Source organism: Acartia tonsa, chromosome 6, assembly GCF_053477335.1.
Source record: "Acartia tonsa isolate MP-2025a chromosome 6, ASM5347733v1, whole genome shotgun sequence".
Taxonomy (NCBI): domain Eukaryota; kingdom Metazoa; phylum Arthropoda; class Copepoda; order Calanoida; family Acartiidae; genus Acartia; species Acartia tonsa.
The window spans coordinates 28,419,011-28,438,381 of NC_137265.1; the positions used below are offsets into that span (position 1 = coordinate 28,419,011).

At 32.8% G+C, this 19,371-nt stretch overlaps 1 protein-coding gene across 1 annotated transcript in view; it reads left to right on the forward strand.

The window, feature by feature from the left end:
* Nucleotides 1-19,371, forward strand: part of LOC145322304 (innexin inx2-like) — a 46,448-nt gene that overhangs the window by 17,046 nt on the left and 10,031 nt on the right. The window contains exons 9-12 of the mRNA XM_080164254.1: nucleotides 1,175-1,263; nucleotides 2,198-2,283; nucleotides 2,649-2,763; nucleotides 4,699-4,812. Of these exons, the coding sequence (XP_080020380.1) occupies nucleotides 1,175-1,263; nucleotides 2,198-2,283; nucleotides 2,649-2,763; nucleotides 4,699-4,812 (404 nt within the window). The remainder of the gene's footprint in view (nucleotides 1-1,174; nucleotides 1,264-2,197; nucleotides 2,284-2,648; nucleotides 2,764-4,698; nucleotides 4,813-19,371) is intronic.

Here is a 19,371-nt window from a genome sequence, read left to right on the forward strand (position 1 = left end):
AAACCGCTGAACCGATCTTATTCTACTTTTAATTTTAGCTATTTTGTGGGAGGATATTCCCACCTTCCCTAGAGAAATCCGCCCTAGAAAAAAATGAAACCCTAAGAAAATTATTTCATTTCTAGAATTTAAAACAGGGGTGGGAGGCCACTAGGGACGTTACCGCTAGATACGATATTTTATTCAACATAAGTCAATATTATTAAAATTTCTTTAGATTGAGCATTTTGACCTATATTTACATTCTTGTTTAATATTATTGGGTTGTACATTAATTTATTGTTCATTTTCTTACTCCTTATCCCTGATAGCAATTAAAAGCCGTATATTTTGAATCATTGTTTTATCCTTAAATCCCTGCAGGCCCTGTTGTGCCGTGCTAAACTTTTCCTATCTAAAACTTGTAGCAAAACTTGGATTTTCTGTTTGAAAATTTAAATATTGAGAATTGGTTTGGTATGGCGGGTAAATAATCCATGTACAAACAACAAGTACAAAATACGTCCAAAACTAACATGAAAAATTTCAAAACAAATATTATCAAACAAGCTAGGAAAGAAGAGGACAATGGGCAGTAGCAGAGAATTTTTAACACAAGATAATATCCTTAACTACTTCGCTTCATAGACAGAGGGATGGATAAAGTTACAGAGTTGGGAAGGGGATTCTTCACAAAAAAACTATCTGTGTACTTTAGAGTAGTTGTCCTAATAAAAATAGATACAAATAATCAAAAGAAAAAAGTTAAGAAAAGAAAAGTTAAAACAAATCAATGACAGGTACTGAATATTTGATAGCAAATATATTGAAAAAAGACAATTCTATCAATAATTCAGAAGAAGAAAAAGTTTTGTAAGAATAAATCAGTGAAAACAAAAGCAGAATGGGTTTTATTGTTATTTCAGAATTCCCTGAAAATTTTCAGCGAACAGAGAACCATGCAAAGTTTAAATTGCATTGATAGGACAGTTAAATGCCAAAATTAATACTTAGAGATATGTGTTATGTACGGAGGTTCGGAACAACCCTGAATTTATAGAAAAGATTTGCTTTAAAAAATCAAAATAAAGGTTTAATCCTGGTGAGTTCTAAATCTTTAACAACATACTAAAATAATATTTTTAACCATATTTTAAAAAAAAAAACATGCCTAAACCAATCTTTATTTTTTTAGGAATGTTTTATAAACTTGGAATCGAGACAATTGGATATTTTATAATCCCTGCGGATCAGAGGTCTCAGATTCCATCCCCAATGTGCCAGGTACATTAAAATTTAGGACGGGTGGGGACATTGATTGGGCTATTTATTACACTAGTTCCCAAAGATTTTAAAATAACATTTTCTTATTTGTTGGCTTAACAACTTTTGGGACTTTTATTAAATTTTTATTTAGTTTAGTGTCTAAACGTTTCAACCACTAACTGTAATCTACAGAAGCTGAAGCTGTAACTTTGTATTTTATTATAGGGAATTTACATCAATATAATTGCCATTGCCTTATCCCTTTAGATACCTGTAAAAACTTATATGTTAAACCAGTAGCGACCACAGGGTTTTCCCAAGAAGATGCGCCCCCTTAAACCAAAAACAGGGGGTTGTAATACAGACAATAAGAGGGGTGTGATTTAATAGGGGGTTTCATACATTCCCCCAGTGCATTTTATGCAAATTTTTTTCAAATTTTTGATAATTTAGATGGTGTTGCAACCTTCAATTTCCTACAGGGTCCCTGACTATTAGTATTTTCTATATTGTTATTATCATTTACCAGGTGTTCCCTACAGTAACTTTATATCAATTTCCTACAGGGTCTATGACTATTAATATTTACTATATTATTATTATTATTTACCAGGTGTTCCCTACAGTAACTTTATATCAATTTCCTACAGGGTCCCTGACTATTAATATTTACTATATTATTATTATTATTTACCAGGTGTTCCCTACAGTAACTTTATATTAATTTCCTACAGGGTCTCTGACTATTAATATTTACTATATTATTATTATTATTATTTACCAGGTGTTCCCTACAATAACTTTATATTATTTTCCTACAGGGTTCCTGACTATTAATATTTACTATATTATTATTATTATTTACCAGGTGTTCCCTACAGTAACTTCATGTCAGTTTCCTACAGGGTTCCTTACTATTAATATTCACTATTTTATTATTATTATTTACCAGGTTTTCCCTACAGTAACTTCGTGTCAATTTCCTACAGGGTCCCTTACTGGAACTGTTAATATAGATCATGCTCTATGTGTTCTTAGGTAAATTAAATTATCTTCCTTACTAAGCAAAGAAAATTGTTTTTATATATTGTAATAAAAAACTATAAATGTTAGATGGTATTCTTGTAACTTATGCTTGCAATAGTTATTCTCAAACTGTGACTTTGTTAATCACAAATTAAGATTTTCGCCATAAAATATAAACAGCCTGGTAAAAATTAATTTTTCATTTGAATATCTTTAAGAATATCCTATATTTATCATATTCTAAAAAAAAACATTCAAAGGTTAACTACTCCAAGTACCCAAACTCGTAAAATACACTTCATGCAACTATCATTTTTAAAGTTTTCTCTTCTATAATTTTTTATCACTATGAAATTATCAACTTAATTTTTTTTCAGTTTGAATATAGTGAATGACAAGATCTTTCTGATAGAATGGTTCTGGTTTTTTACACTTCTCATAGTTGCCATGTTTACTTTCTCTAGTAGGATGCTATCCCTCCTATGTCCACAGGTATACTTACTATGTATCTCATAAGATAGGTATATATATATATATATATTTATACTTATAGTCACTATGTTTAATTTCTCTAGTAGGATGCTATCCCTCCTATGTTCATAGGTATACTTACTATGTATCTTATAAGATAGGTATATATATATTCAGGATGCTATCCCTCCTATGTCCACAGGTATACTAACTATGTATCTCATAAGATAGGTATATATATATTTATACTTATAGTCACTATGTTTACTTTTTCTAGTAGGATGCTATCCCTCCTATGTCCACAGGTATACTAACTGTGTATCTTATAAGATAGGTATATATATATATATTTATACTTATAGTCACTATGTTTACTTTCTCTAGTAGGATGCTATCCCTCCTATGTCCACAGGTATACTAACTATGTATCTCATAAGATAGGTTTACATATATTTATACTTATAGTCACTATGTTTTTTTTCTCTAGTAGGTTGCTATCCCTCCTATGTCCACAGGTATACTTACTATATATCTCATAAGATAGGTATATATATTTATACTTATAATCACCATGTTTAATTTCTCTAGTAGGATGCTATCCCTCCTATGTCCACAGGTATACTTACTATGTATCTCATAAGATAGGTATATATATTTATACTTATAATCACCATGTTTAATTTCTCTAGTAGGATGCTAGCCCTCCTATGTCCACAGGTATACTTACTATGTATCTCATAAGATAGGTTTAGATATATTTATACTTATAGACACCATGTTTACTTTCTCTAGTAGGATGCTATCCCTCCTATGTCCACAGGTATACTTACTATGTATCTAATAAGATAGGTATATATATAGTATATTTATACTTATAATCACCATGTTTACTTTCTCTAGTAGGATGCTATCCCTCCTATGTCCACAGGTATACTTACTATGTATCTAATAAGATAGGTATATATATATTATATTTATACTTATAGTCACTATGTTTAATTTCTCTAGTAGGATGCTATCCCTCCTATGTCCACAGGTATACTTACTATGTATCTAATAAGATAGGTATATATATATATATATATTTATACTTATAGTCACTATGTTTAATTTCTCTAGTAGGATGCTATCCCTCCTATGTCCACAGGTATACTTACTATGTATCTCATAAGATAGGTATATATATAGTATATTTATACTTATAATCACCATGTTTAATTTCTCTAGTAGGATGCTATCCCTCCTATGTCCACAGGTATACTTACTATGTATCTAATAAGATAGGTATATATATAGTATATTTATACTTATAATCACCATGTTTAATTTCTCTAGTAGGATGCTATCCCTCCTATGTCCACAGGTATACTTACTATGTATCTAATAAGATAGGTATATATATAGTATATTTATACTTATAATCACCATGTTTACTTTCTCTAGTAGGATGCTATCCCTCCTATGTCCACAGGTATACTTACTATGTATCTAATAAGATAGGTATATATATAGTATATTTATACTTATAGTCACTATGTTTAATTTCTCTAGTAGGATGCTATCCCTCCTATGTCCACAGGTATACTTACTATGTATCTCATAAGATAGGTATACATAGTTTTATATATATGTTTCATGGTATCATTATAAAAAGTTACAGGATGTTTGTCTGCCTGTATGTAGCATAAGAAGATGCTAACCACTGCACCGATATGGTTTTCCTTTAGAGTGAAGCTTCAAGGGTTGTGACCTCCATTCTCCAAGAGAAATATCCCCTGCAAATAATAGCCACCACCCCCCCCCCAAAAAAAAAAGAACAAAAACTTTTTTTCAAAAAAAATAGAAAGTGGAGGGTCTACTCACCCTCCCCTATCTCTCAAGTGCCCCTAGATGCCGCTAGTATACAATACCTTAGCATGGCAAAACTTTTGTAAAATTAATCCTTGTTATATGTAGGTGCGAGTAGCTTTCTTGAAGTCTACAGATATGAGCTTTGTCCACGAGGATGAGAGGGCTATCAAGAGAATTGTTAAGAAATGTTGGCTGGGAGACTGGTTCCTAGTTACACAGGTAATGATTGATTGATTGATTGAAATTTAGAGCAAGTTCGTCGCGGCATTTCTGCTTCTAAATTGACATTATAACATTGGCTCAAACAATACGTGCTAGTCCAAAGTTAATTTGAGTGCATGTGATTAAAATATATTTCAGTTATTTTTATCATTTATAATTGGCTTTTTGTTGACCCTACAGTATAAACCAAATAAATGTATATATAAAAAGGGACAGATAGATAGGCAGATACTTTTTTGTTAAATGTGATAAATAAAGAAAGAATTTATTATATGAATTTATTGCAAAACATCAATTTTGAGCAAACTAATATAAAAACTTTTTACATATAAATAGAACAAACATATATGATACACGAAGCAACACACAAATCATGTAGATAGATAAAAGAAATGGCTATTTGTAGATGAATTGTCAGACAGACTACCGTACAAATATTCAGACAGACAGTGGTGTATATTGATTTCTTTGGGTTATGTAGAGACAGACTGAGAAATAGACAGACAGATATATGGTTTTTCGATTAATCAAGAGAAAAGTGAATCATCTGAACGATAGACATACTGTCTGTCTTAAAGACTGATAAACAAACAAACAGAAAGACACAAAAACCGCCTCAAAAAATGGATGGATATATAGACAGAAATAGATATAAGTATAGTTATTAAATAGATAGATAGATTTGTAAAAGAATTTATAATATGAAAATAAATAAATCTATATTTTACTATTATTATCATTTCTATTGAGATAGATAGTTAGAAAGTTGGATAGCTAGATAGATAGTCATATAATAGAATTTGTTTGTAATATGAAAATAAATCTCATCTTTCTACTATTATTACATTATCACCAGAGGGAGGGAAGGGACATTGGACTGTAAATTAAGCTGAATCCCAAAGTACAAAGAACAGATTTTACTTTACCCGTTCCCCAAAGAACTTTTATTGGATTATGATTGGTTGGTACAAACTAGCAGTGTCCAAACTTTCTAACTTTTCCGAAAATAATTTTTATAATAAAAAGGAAGCTTTTAATTGTGAAAGTGCCTAGTGAAAAAGGGGACAAATTAAAAATTGTTTGGCCGAAATATACCGATTGACGTCATATTCTCTTCTAATATGCGTCATTAGATCAGCCAAACATTGTAACACTTGTCCACTTTTACCAGCTTAAAAATTGGGTAATCTTGTTTCTTGTTTATCATAATTTGGTTTATACATAAAATTTAACGTCCATTGTCCTATATCCCTTAAAAGTCCCTGCTTATTACCATTTCTATCGAGAGGGAAGAGAATTTTTATGAAGGTCATTATCATGGGATACAATTCTTAAAAGTTAGGAATAAAGGAATTCTTGTTGATGAATATAAGAGCTGCATCACTGATCTACAAATGTGAGAGCATCTTAATGTTAGATCTAAGAAATTATATTCTTTAATGAATTTAGTTTGATAATTAATTTTTAATTTTTAAATTTCCGGATCACGAATAAAAAGGGAAGCAAAACTTCTGTACATCGTGGTGCTTTCCATGAAATTGCCCATAATTCCCCCCCCCCCCTCCCCCCGAAACAAATAAAAGGGGGGGGGGGGTATTTTAATTCATCAGTGGCCCCAACACTGCGGGTCTAACCTAAACTGACCTAATGCAAAAAAACACAAAATAACTCACACCCCTCTTTCTCTTTTACTTTCTATTTTTTTAAATAAGGCCAGGGGGGTTGTTAGTTTCTGTGTTCTACTAGGCACTTTGAGGGAAACCACCACCTCTTTACTGTATCATATTGACATCATAGCGTATTGCGAAAAACTAAAATAACATTATATTTCTCCAACTAATGAAATATATCCTCTATCTTTGCATTATCAATATCAATTGTACAACAATGTGCCCAGCTTTTTGCTCAAAATCTACATCATTAGTAGCGCAGCTACTCTAAAACTAGCAAATGACGGATCGAGTGTTCATAATTCGTAAATGTTTTTACTCAATTAGTCTCATCATGTGAATACGCAAAAATGTTTAGCATAGTATCTTTATAAGATGCAAGTACCTATGTAATGCTTCCCAAGGATGGAGAACTCAAAAGATTCAGTGGTTAGCGAGATCTTGACTGACCACACAAAAAATCATATTACAATATATTATAGGATTACAGAATGACAAAGTGAGTTGTAGACTAGATGGTCATTAGTCATAGGAATCTTCTTGAACAGCAGACGAGAAAATCATCTTTCCATACTGTTTCTCGCGAAAGGTCAAACGGACGAACATTTTGTAATATAGAGTAGCACCACTGAGCGAATATTTTCTCCTTTCAACTGTGGTATAAGATAAATAACCCTATAGGCATTGATATATATATTATTTCCAATATAATTCAGACCATTAGATTTATTGCAAACAAGGATGACAACATTTATAAAAAGCTAAGTTTAATGACGAAGCCCAATCTGTACCACTTTTTATTCCTGTGACGTCATATAAATGAGGGAGATGAGAGAAGAAGTAGGAAAGAAAACCCCTAAAAAAGAAGAGATGGAGAATCCCTCTTTTGTATTACGTCACAGGAATCCAAAAAGTGGTACAGATTGGTCTTCGTCAGTTTAATTAGTATGACAATCGGACAAAAATTTAAACAAGGATGACAACATCCATAAGTAGTAAGTCGCATAAAAAATCGTAATAGGACAATGGGACAAAGTTTGTGTGTGCGAATGGGGCGTTTGTCCAAATTTAGGTATGGAGACCGCTCTTCTATGAGTACTACTAAAACCTAATTTTAATGCAATACACATAGACATTCTCATCGTCGGTTCGTTTGTTTAGAATGCTTAACCCTCTATTCCCACAAGTATAATACGAATTTGGTTGAGCTGGTGGGAGCTCAACAAAAGACCCACGCGAAGTACTATGTTGCTTTAACCTAAGAATAGATGGTTGGTTTTGATATTCGATCAGAATTATATAAGTATATTAAGTATTAAGGAAGGAAAATGTTTTTATAAAGTGTATTTATATTACAAATGCATAAGTTAAGTATGAAAATATTTACAGGATAAGTGTTAAAATTATAAGTAGAGTAGGACAGAAATGTGCCCTAAGTCCCAAGCAGTGAATTGTGCTAAGTGTTAGAGTTCTAACACAAGGCCTAAGCTCAATTCATGCTAAGTACTAAGGGGCCTAAATTTAAACTACAATGCATGCCAAACAACTAAGTCATTACCTTTTAAAGCCAGAAAGAGAAGTTGATGGTAGGGGAGTCAATAAATAACTGAATAAATTCAAGAGGTACATGCTATAACATTAGCTCTGGACCAGGATTTTAGTGTTTGTCTGTACAATTAAATGTCTGTGTGTTAATATGTGACGTAAATCAGGCATGGTTGTAGGCATACATATTTGTACTGATTGTTTATATGATTACATTAACAATAAACATAATATCTTTAATAAACATATACTATTAGCAAATCACATACAGATTACCATGAATAGGCTAGCGTTACCCATATATGGTGTCATATAGGTAAAGATAGGCCTATGAATGCATAAATTGATACAAATAATGCCTTGGGCCTAGCTAAAGTAATTGTGTCTTGCCCCTGAGTGCTACTAGATAATTGCAGGGCACGCGTCAATCAAATATTCATAATCTGCTCTATAAAGTGTTGACTTTATATCAAGCATAGATAGATAGTTGTGGATGCGAAGCATTTCTGTAAAAGTCTCATATGTACGTTCAAAGAATTTGAAAATTGAGGATCGCATCTCCAATGGCGGTAAGTTGTTAAAAAAGAAAAAAGAGAAAAAGAAAAAGTTTAGTAGTCCCAGTATAGGCATATATAATAAACTATAAATGTATTCCAAGCTAAGTTAAATACGCTTTCCATTAAGAAAGTAAGCTTTGCGTATTTTCATAGCTGGGTATACAAGATGATAAACCTCCCAAATAGAATACATTCTTTTCTTTAGGGGCTTAGTTTTATCTAACATTGTCACGTCAATAAATGTTTTTGCTTTGGTTAGTCTGGATAGTTCAGCTTCTTCTGATGATGAACTAGGTGGTGAAATGCTCTCTTTCGAAGTGTAGACTGAGGTTGGGGGTGAGGTAGATATGTAGCTAAGGGCATCCACTTGTGCTACCTCGTTGCCATTCTCGTCCAAGGTGATTGAGTGATTTTCCAGGTCATAGTAGAGTTGGTTGAGGTCATTGGTAGAGAGGGATAGTGTGCTGCTGGAGCTAATGTCACTATCGGTCTCCACTCTACTATCTTCTCTGGTATTCAGGGCTGTATTTAACAAGAAATTCCTGATGGTGATGGACAGGTTCTCTGAGAATCCATCGTACTCTGGTGTGGTGATAATGTTGTTGTTCTCGTCTATAGCGTCAAGGTGTTGACAGGAACACAACCGCAATCCGTCCAAGGTAGGGTGGTGGTAGGGCTCCAATACTCCATGATCATCTAGGTTATCTCCAGGCTGGTCCATGGTAGATCCTAAAAAGAGTTAGTGCGCGTGCTCCAACCGGTTCCTTGGGGTATCCTGGCTATGGTAATCTAAACAAAAGAACTTTTAATAATCTTTTATTAATCATTTTATCCCTGGGATATTCTAGAAATTCTTTTCGTTACAGATAGACCTATAATGGATTGATTAGTTATCTCTATTTCTGTTAAATATAACTGTTTCCTGAATTTAAACAATGTTTTTATATAAAAATTATAAGTACAATTAATATTTACATATCGTATTAAGTTCTTTGGTTACATTATTCGTATATATGTATAAATATAAGGTTTTACTAACAATAGTTGGTAACCCTTGTTTGTATATTTTGTATATGTACATATGGTTTATACCATTGTTGGCATTAGCTGTATTTATTTTATTTTTAACACGAATAAATTTTAATCAACTTGAAGATTAATGTCTTACATTACATCGCTGTCAAGTATACCTTTTAGACTTAATATCTACAAAATATATCGTTCGACGTCCGTAATTAAATTTTACGTAACAATAAGTTGTCAACCCTTTGTTTATGTTTGGGCGGTCAAAAGTGATAGGGGTTGGATTTGAGCGAGGTTATAAAAGGCTGGCGGCCCAATAATTATGCTCATTTTATCAACAATTGTCTTTGCGAGCGGAGCTTGCGTTCGAGTGTTTAATTTTACCGCTAATTCCAAGAGAATTTATATAAAAGTGATAAAATATAGTAACTCGTATGTTTAATATAAATGTTTTTATGTTATAGATTGTTGATATGCCCATTGTTACATTCGTTAGCCACTATTTAAGACTCAAGAATTCCATTTTCTTCGTCGATAAGGCCTTTATCACTATATTTTTGATCAAAAGTGGGTTAGAGACAATTTGGGTATATCTTCAATTTATGACAATTTTGTTTTATATAATATTTGTTGTTTTGATAGGACATATCTGAATCATCAGGTAGATTGACGTACCTTGTTTTGTTTACGTTTTCTGTCTGCAAAAGTTAAATTTGTTCATCGTAAGCAAAACTTATATTAACACAGATATGTTCCATCACTTTATTCGTTTTAACTTTTGATTACAGCGCCCTTTTTTTTGTAATCAAAATTTATTGAATATTGACTTAAATCTTCTAAAACAATTTTGCTATAGACTTAAAATAAGATTTTCGTTTTACTTAATTCAATCATAATGACGCTAATTGATAGGTTATTTACGTTACAAGTAACTCAACCATATTTATTTTAAAATGGTCGCTTACAAAAATTATATTTAGCTAGCTTTATCGTAGGTACTTTTAAAACGTCATTGAAAATATTCAGATTTAGCTAGTACATAAGTTTTAGTTGCTTGATACATCATAATGAAAATGTTTTGATAGCTCAGCGATAGCTATTTTTAAACGTTGAATCATGTAAAATTAATTACACATTCTTTAACTTAATTGAATCTACTTTTAAATAATAAAACAAAGTTTTAATGTTTGAATAGCTTAACGATAGCTATTTTTAAGCGTTGAATCATGTAAGATTAATTACACATTCTTTAACTTAAGTAAATTTACTTTTAAATGATAAATCAAAGTTTTAATGGTTAGGTAGCTCAACCATAGTTGCTTAAAATACCGAAAAAAATATTCGTGTGTACAGTCTTTTTTCATAAAATTAATTTTACTATATTGCCTTTCAGAATCACTAGTCCTCTATTTTAAATTTACATCCGCTCATTATGTATATTCCGGACAGCCTGGATGCGCATCAGAATATTAAGGAGAGATTCGAGGAGTCGATGAGAGCGGCTGCGGCCACTCTCGCCAATTCCTCGCTTCTCGAAACCTCCTTAGACGACTCGAGTTCAGTGTACAGCGACGCGTCTGGGATGCCAAGCCTTGCTGACGTTGATGACTATGGGAGTACTTTTGATACTGTAGAGTCCGAAAGGGATCAAGGGGAGATGTTTGGCAACGAGCATCTCTCACTGATGCTTAGTAGAACAATACAAATCATCTGGTCTCTCCTCAATTCGGTGATGCAGAACTCCTGCGGTGACATTGGTGACGATGTTGCCGGAGGCGATTCTGGGTCTGCCGAGTCGAGGAGAGACCAGAAGACGAGTCTGGACGCACTCAACATGGATGGCTTGTTCAACATGTTGTTGGGTTTAGGCTTATTTTCTTGTGCTCTCTTAGTTGTCTTCTTCGGCGCTGTAGGGCTTGAGACTCTAACTCGTTTAGATAACACCTCAGACAGGTCGCTGGCTCGCTGGATAAGAGATGTATGTACGCGCCTCCGTGATATAGGCGTCCGGACCATTGAGCTTCTTCACTGCGGTAACAGGACTAGATCTGGAGTTACGTCGCCAACCGTGGAGCCGTCGGATACAGGCATGTATGAAGCCGCGTCCTCTGTGATGGATGATATTCTGTCAGATACACAGGTGAGTTTTCTTCTTTTGTATAATTTTTTTTTCTGTTTTGTATTCTTTATTTTTTTGTATAGCCGCCCGTTTTGTCTAGTAAAGCATCATGTTGTTGCAGGATTGTTCTGTCCTATTCTCACTTCCTCAACGTTGACTATCGGCTCTTCCATATATATCGCTCACCGTTTGTCGTCGTTTTATGTCACCAGAGAAATCCGCTCGGTTACCGCAATCAAATTGAGATACCAGTTAACATTTACTAAAATCTTAATTAGCAAACTAATATTATTTCCCTCTGGGAAGGTTGTGAGTCTGCTCGTGCCGCACGTTTCTCATTGGGGTTTTAAATGTTAGATCAAAACTTTAATGTTTTCTTTTTGTTTTAGGCTCCCTCTGCTAGTCCATCAACTCCAGCTGAGGTGAGATCCAGAGTTGGGCTGTTTGCTGTACACCGCCTGTCTGCCACTGAGGATCGAGTTACTGGAAGTAATGTGCTTGCGGGATTGGACACCCCGTCGGGAAGTCCTGGCTTCCGTCCATTGATATTTGATCAATCAGAGCGTCTTCATGTAAGTATCCATGCTTTAGTTTTCTATATTAATTTTCAGAAAGAGGCTGTATATTTGTACACGTATCTAGAGGTATTTGCAACTAAAATTCTTTTATTGGTAGAATATTAATCTTAAAATGTATGGTTGCATAAACATTTTTGGACCGTTTTAAGATTTTAATTCTATTATAAAGTGGGTTGAATCGCTACCTAATCATATAGCTTTACAGGATTTTAGGCATTCTTATTTCCTGATTTTCCTAGATTCTATTTTGGTGTTGCGATTAAACTAATAAAATCTATTATATTTTAGGCGACGAATTCAGCTAACCTGGAGCAGCATTATACAACCATGCTAAGGTTTAGCCCGCCCAGTACTGGAGGGTCTGCAGAGGGATCCAGCTATAGTTCATCTCTATGCCTTAGTCGCATTGATTCCCCATCTGCAGCAGACCTTTCAGCGGTAAGTTTGCTAAATTCTTTTAATATTATTATTTGCCAAAATTACTTGAATTAAGGTAAAGGATTTGGTGAGTTTAGCTATGCTTATATACAATAAGTTATTTTAAATATAGTGTTTATCCCTTTCCAATGGTTAGCATTATGACCTTAGAGGATTTATATAAAGAAAAAACTTTTTTCCCTAAAAGTATCAGGATTGCTCAATTATCTATATGGGTAAACATTATTATATTTCTCCCTGATATTTGTTAAGACTTTCTGTTTAACTAATATTTACTTCCCTATTTTAGGAAGCGGAAAGTACAATTCCTCTGGTGGACGTTTTCGAGATCGATATACCATCCAGCCAGTTCGGTTCTATGGGTAGTGAGATTCGGTTCCCATTGCCGGAGAGAATTGTTGGAGGTTTAGAACGGCTGCGTCTTACAGTTGAGACCCCAACCCCATCTCTTCCGCCAGAGACTGCCTCAGAGACGGCTAGCCTGACTTCAGTTGCGCGTTCGTCGGATAATAGCAGGGAGGAGTCCGATGCTGAGGGTGTCCCTCGGCGACGGGGTTCTGCCGGCCCTAAGCGTACGCGTTGAAGTGGCGAATGTTAGCTTGGTCGTAGACATTGTAATTTTATTAGACAAAAAACTGTTCAGACATGTGTGACAAAATTCTTAATCTATGTAACTAGTCAAATAGTGATCACTATTTAGTAAAATATTAGACGTTATGACTTTTATACTGTACAAGACCAAATAATTTACACCGTTGCTATTTTGTTATATATTTACATGTTAGCTTGTAAGGAACTTAGTATGTAAGGAAATAATGGTATAAGGTTATATTTTCTTTTTCCCTTAATTTAAAACTTCGTGTAGTCTCAATTACTTTCTTCATAAATGAACTAAATTTCTTTTCTCAATAATATATTAACAACTTTAATTTCAGCCTTATATCACAATTTATTCATTCTTGTTAGCTTTTAAGGGTTATGTATATAGAGATATTTAGTAGAACTTGCGCCTCAGTACCTTTTCTCTAATCTTTCATTTATATCCATCCCTGTGCATTAATCGTGAATTTTAATTGTGCTGTGATATATATAGAGGACTTGTAAATAGCATATATATTTTGTTTGTAACCAATATCTAAGTAGACTGAGAGACTGACGTCAGACAAAGCTATTTAAATACGCTTATTCACGTACCTTTAAGGGATCTCATGTAAAAACTATTTGTAAGTTTAGTATTTGAGCAATTAAAGTAGTATCATTGATCGGGTAATCTCATTAAGGAAGAAATGTTTAAAATTAGTAGGGTTTTGGGTGAATATCACTTTTCTTCAAAACTATTGAACTTAACATCCCTTTAAGTCTTACTAAAAAGCCGTAAAATTTAAATTTCGGGGTAAAATTTTCATAGGTCTGTCATTAAAGCAAAATCTAAGTTTTATTTCCACCAAATAGAATTTTCCTGATTCGAATAGAGTCATTGATAGGCTATGTACCTATATATATATATGTTTTGCATTTATTGCTCAATTATTTTTAATGATCTCGGAATTTTTCTTATGTGCCAGTATACAGCTTAAGTCCAAGAAAAAAAAATATTAATTACATTTGTTAAAACTTGTCAGAAATCTTTCTTATTATCGCAGTTTTTGTTTCCAAAGATTTGTTAAATGAAAGTTTTATATACTGTTTTCGAAATTGTTTTAACTTTATAATTTTCACCAAAGAGAAATATTTGTCAAATTTTTATACCTTTTTCTAAAGATTATCTACTTTTGTTAAAATAAATATAGAGATTTTTAAGTAACATATATACTTGTTAATTACTGGTTTAATATATGTTGTGTAAAATTCTATTTACGTAGCTACTATATAAGCGTTACTTATTCGTTTGTCACGTTAGTAGTAATAATAATTAAATTAAATTGTTACCTTTATGAAGCGTTTAGCCTAGTTTTAAAATTCGCGTATTTTATAACGATTAAATGAGTAATAACATTACCTACTATGTTCTTTTGGTATCATAGTTACTATATATGTGGTTTATTTTCTTACCGTTTCTATCACTACCTTTTTTTTTTAGATAAATCATATAATAATAACGTAGAGATTTTTATAAGAGCGTACAAGAATATAAGTACAATATTGTATAGGTAAGTACGAGAGTATTATATTTTCCGTTTGGCAAGGTCTTTTATATCATTGGGAATGTCCGTAAGTCTTTCCATCTGGATTCATTAGAAATCAAGTCATAAGAATCAGGTTAACTTGTGTGTTTATCTGACTATTCTGTTTGAGTTTCTAGGTCGATAACTAGCGGTAGTTGCGGCGGGGTGACCTCTCCTGCCGTAGATTACCGTTAGGTTATGATGATGTGCATCTGGTCGTTGAGGGATAAGCGTTCTACCGCGTATACGCAAACTCCTCTGAAATACTCTTAATATTCTTTTCAAGAGTCTGACTAGGAATGTAGTGACCCTGTCTAATATTATAACCATGATAATTGTTATCGACACATATATAGCTATTTCTTCTATATGAGCGAAGATAGTTCTAATGGTCAATGGTTCTTTAGGTTTAGGTGGGCACAGTGATTCCGATGCAAATGGTAAAGTTCGTGCCGTGGTCTGTCGGTCATAGCCTAGTGCGAATTGTGTGATCGTATCTCCCAATGTGAGATTATATGATCCTCCTGTTATAATAAAAGGAGTGGATGTAATAGTTATTGATGCATTCTCTAAACTGTGATTAGTATTCTCACTCAAGCTAGTAAAGACAATTCCATCTTGCACATAAGCATAGGGATAAGTCTGTTTCGCCAAAGGACAGTGCTTGGTTATCAATGTTTCATTAACGCTAAATAGTCCCTTAAGGCACTGGTCAGCTTCAACCGGTAGATAAGCGTTATAGTAAGATTGTCTGTATACTCTTTTGGTTTTATCCAAATAATAAATGGAATCGATGTAGCATTCATCAAAAGGAATTGGTGCGTATCTGTAGATTTTTATTGGCTCAGAACTTAATTCCATGGATAGTATAGTGGTGAATGATGTTGTACCACCACTTAAACGGCTTTGGACTTCCAATCCAAGATTATGAGTATAGTCCAAGTTAAGCTCTTGCCTTACAAAAGTTTTAATAGAGTCTGTGATATCCGTCTTTGCAAGATCTTGAATTAGAGTAAGTCTGAAATTTAAGTCTGCTTTAAGCTCTTCTAAGTTCGTGATGGCTAAGTTGCTCAGGCTATCAACATAAGAGTATTCTGCTGTTTGCACAAAGTTAGCTGCTTTGGCATGAAGAGTTATACCACTTACGATTTGTGGTACTATCTCCGCAAGCAATAACTGTGTAAAATCAAACTTATCATGATCTAGCTTATAAGAAAGTTTATTTACGTTATTAGTCACTTCAATGCGGTTAGAACTTATTAAGGGAGTTACTGTTTCAATAGCTTCCTTGATTGTGCGGATAAGTTTCATTACATCAATAAGCAAGTCCTTAATCTTTTTGGTATATAACTTGCCTATAAGTTTAGTTTGTGCTGAAGTGAATGTGCGTCCATCGTAGCTAATGTCTAATTGAGTCTTCAGGCCATCATAGATCGCTATTTCAGGCGCTGTATTGCCTACAGATATATCAACTTGAATGGATTGAATTGCTACAGCTGTGTAGCCTACATACTCTCCACTTTGATAGTGAGTGGGTATCAAGTCTGTTATTGTGTTTGCTGTTGTACTATAGTAGTACATACTTAGTATTATTAATATTATCTTAGGATACATTGTTAAACAGCTAAGTTTATTTAATAGATGCTTATATCCACAATCAAAAGTTACTTTTCTGACTGATACACTTACACTAATAAATAAGGTCTTCACTGCTTGGAGTTTTATGATAAACTAACTTATTTTTCCAAAATCTATTTATTATCCCACTTTCGCTACTGCTAGATCCTGAGTGGGCGTTTCCGGTTTCTAACTATAATTAAAGTTTTGACATATTTTTTGTATGTAGATTGGTTATAGGCTTAATAACTAATCAAGTTCATCTCAGTTCAAGGCATATATATATAGGTTGTCTAATAATATTGTTATGTCTGTGTAATTTACATGGTTCATATTGGGTATTTTAACTCAGTTCTGTATATATTGGTTATGTAGTACCATGCGTATATTTGTACAGTTTGTATTACTCGTTTGACTCTGTTTAGACTATACAGATTCAAAACTTATACATATACAATTTTCCTTTTATATATTTTTGTGTATAAATATTTTTGAAGGGATCGACTTATTTAGTCGACGTGTATTGTATATGGCTGGTCTCCCCCTGTCAATAGAGAAGACGTAAATTTTACCACTGGATATATAACCTTGAGTGGGAAAATTCTACATAAATTATGATATCTCTGTTATCAGATTAGAATAACATACTATTATATTGTTCCCGAGTTTTACAGGGTAAACGGAAATGCAAGTAATTGTTATTGGGATAAACTTATATGTCTTGATATCTGATATTTATAATTTATGTTCAATGTTTTTATAGATATGAATTCTGTACGTGTCCAGAATTATAGGTTTTGTATTAATTAAATTTGCATTTTGTTATAATGGTAATTATTCCGCTGTTTATTTGTGCATAAAGAGATGACTGTGCACATATTTCTGGTCGCGGATTTTGCTTTAGCCGGAATTATAAGCGGAAACGTATTTGTTTAGTTAATTATCTTTTAGTCCATGAGTTTATTGTAAGACTTTATAATTATTCTTTTGTATCCTCTATGAAAGTGTCAAAATATTAGTCAATTGGTTTGAAATTCTTTGATTTTGAAAGGGTATTTAACTTGTCTGTATTTATATCAGATCTCCTTTCAACCATGTTTATTTTGAAAACTTGCAATTTATTAATACTGTGAGAGGATATGTGTGATGTTAGGACTGGTCTTATGTGGAAAGTATTGCTTTAATTAATTCCACGAACCTTTTGTAAGTTTACCTTATATTTTTATGTGATTTTAGTTGTAATTGTATCTTTAATTAGCAACTAAGGCAGGTTTTGATATGTTTTGGTATATCTTAAAGTAGATCTAGGGGAATTTTATTATTTAAACTTTTAAATGTCCCTGTTTATCAGAAATTGCGTACAGCATATAATATCGCTTAAGGAAAGAAGAGCAAAAGTGTTTTCTTCTTATAGTATGAGCTATAATTTAGCTCATATGGTTTATAACTTAAATATTTTATGGCATTATTATTAATTGTGTTTGTTGATATAACAGTTCAAACTTACTTTGGTTAGAAATGTAATATACCTGTTATTTATTTGTCGACAAGATGCATTGGTATTTGGGTTATATTATAGTTCTGAATGAATTTTCGCATGAAGTTTTAAAATTTTAAAAACGTCTGAGTACAATATGCAAGAAAAACTTAATTTTGTTTTGACTGAAATTTTCTTTGAGGGTAGGCAATGGATTTTGCCTAATTACTAGATCTTTAAATAAAATCATTGATGGGTGAAATTGTGGCATATCACAATATATACTGTTGCTGTGTTCTCATAATAAAAGCATGAAAAGTATAGTTTTGTTCGTACAGACCTTAATCAATAGTTTTGTCTTTATCACTATTATATACAGCTTAGATATACTTTTGTCGCAATACGGTTTTGGGCATATATTTCAGGCATTATTATAGGCTGATAGGTTAGGTATCCGAGATGTTTTCTTAGACCTAATGTTAACCACAAGGTTACTTAAGAATTATAATTCATAGGGTTTTTTTTTTAGGCTAACAAAAATCTTAAGTTCAGGTGGTCCAATACTATTTTCCTTAGCTTGCAAATGCAACGATAAGTATGGTATCTTATCACCAGGAACGATATAGTATTGTATGATCATGTAAGAATTAGATCAGGTGATAAAAGTGGTTTGTGAGTTCTGGCAATGCAATTTATAATAAGACTATTGCATAAAAGCTAGAAGTGGTGCCAGCTCTATTTGACAGGTTATTTTACAGGTTAATATGCTAGTTAAACTACCAAAATTGGTCCGGCTGCCAAAACTCTATTAATGTCCTCTAAGTTTCACCCTTGTGCTAGCATTGAGACAAAAGCTCTATTTAACCTGAGAATATGAGTGAGATCGAATATGCTATTGGTTCGTTTACGCATACTGTTGTGAATATGCTCATAAAAAGTTTTATTTCAGTATGATCTGTAAGTCCAGATATCTCTTGAAAACTTCTATGCTCGCTTTCAATTTATACTGTGATAGGCATGTAAACTTAGAACCAAGGAAAAGTCACAACCTTTTTAAGCAAGTGAAATTTTCTTAAACTAGTTTTCTCTTTTTTTTTTTTATGTGCGTATTTCTCAGAATATTTTAAAATGTATGCTCAACGATTCAGATTTCGGTCTTAGATAGTTCAATCAATTTAATGATATTCCCTAAGTATACTGGCTCCTGGGGTGGAGGAGTGTACTATCTAGGTCATGTCCTATATATATTTTTTTTTTTTTTTATACAATTTTGTCTTGTCTGTCTTAGGTTGAATTTTAGTGTAAGATTTGCTTCACAAGTAATAATAGTTTTTAGGCAAAGTCCCAGTGTTATTTTGGCACTGTTG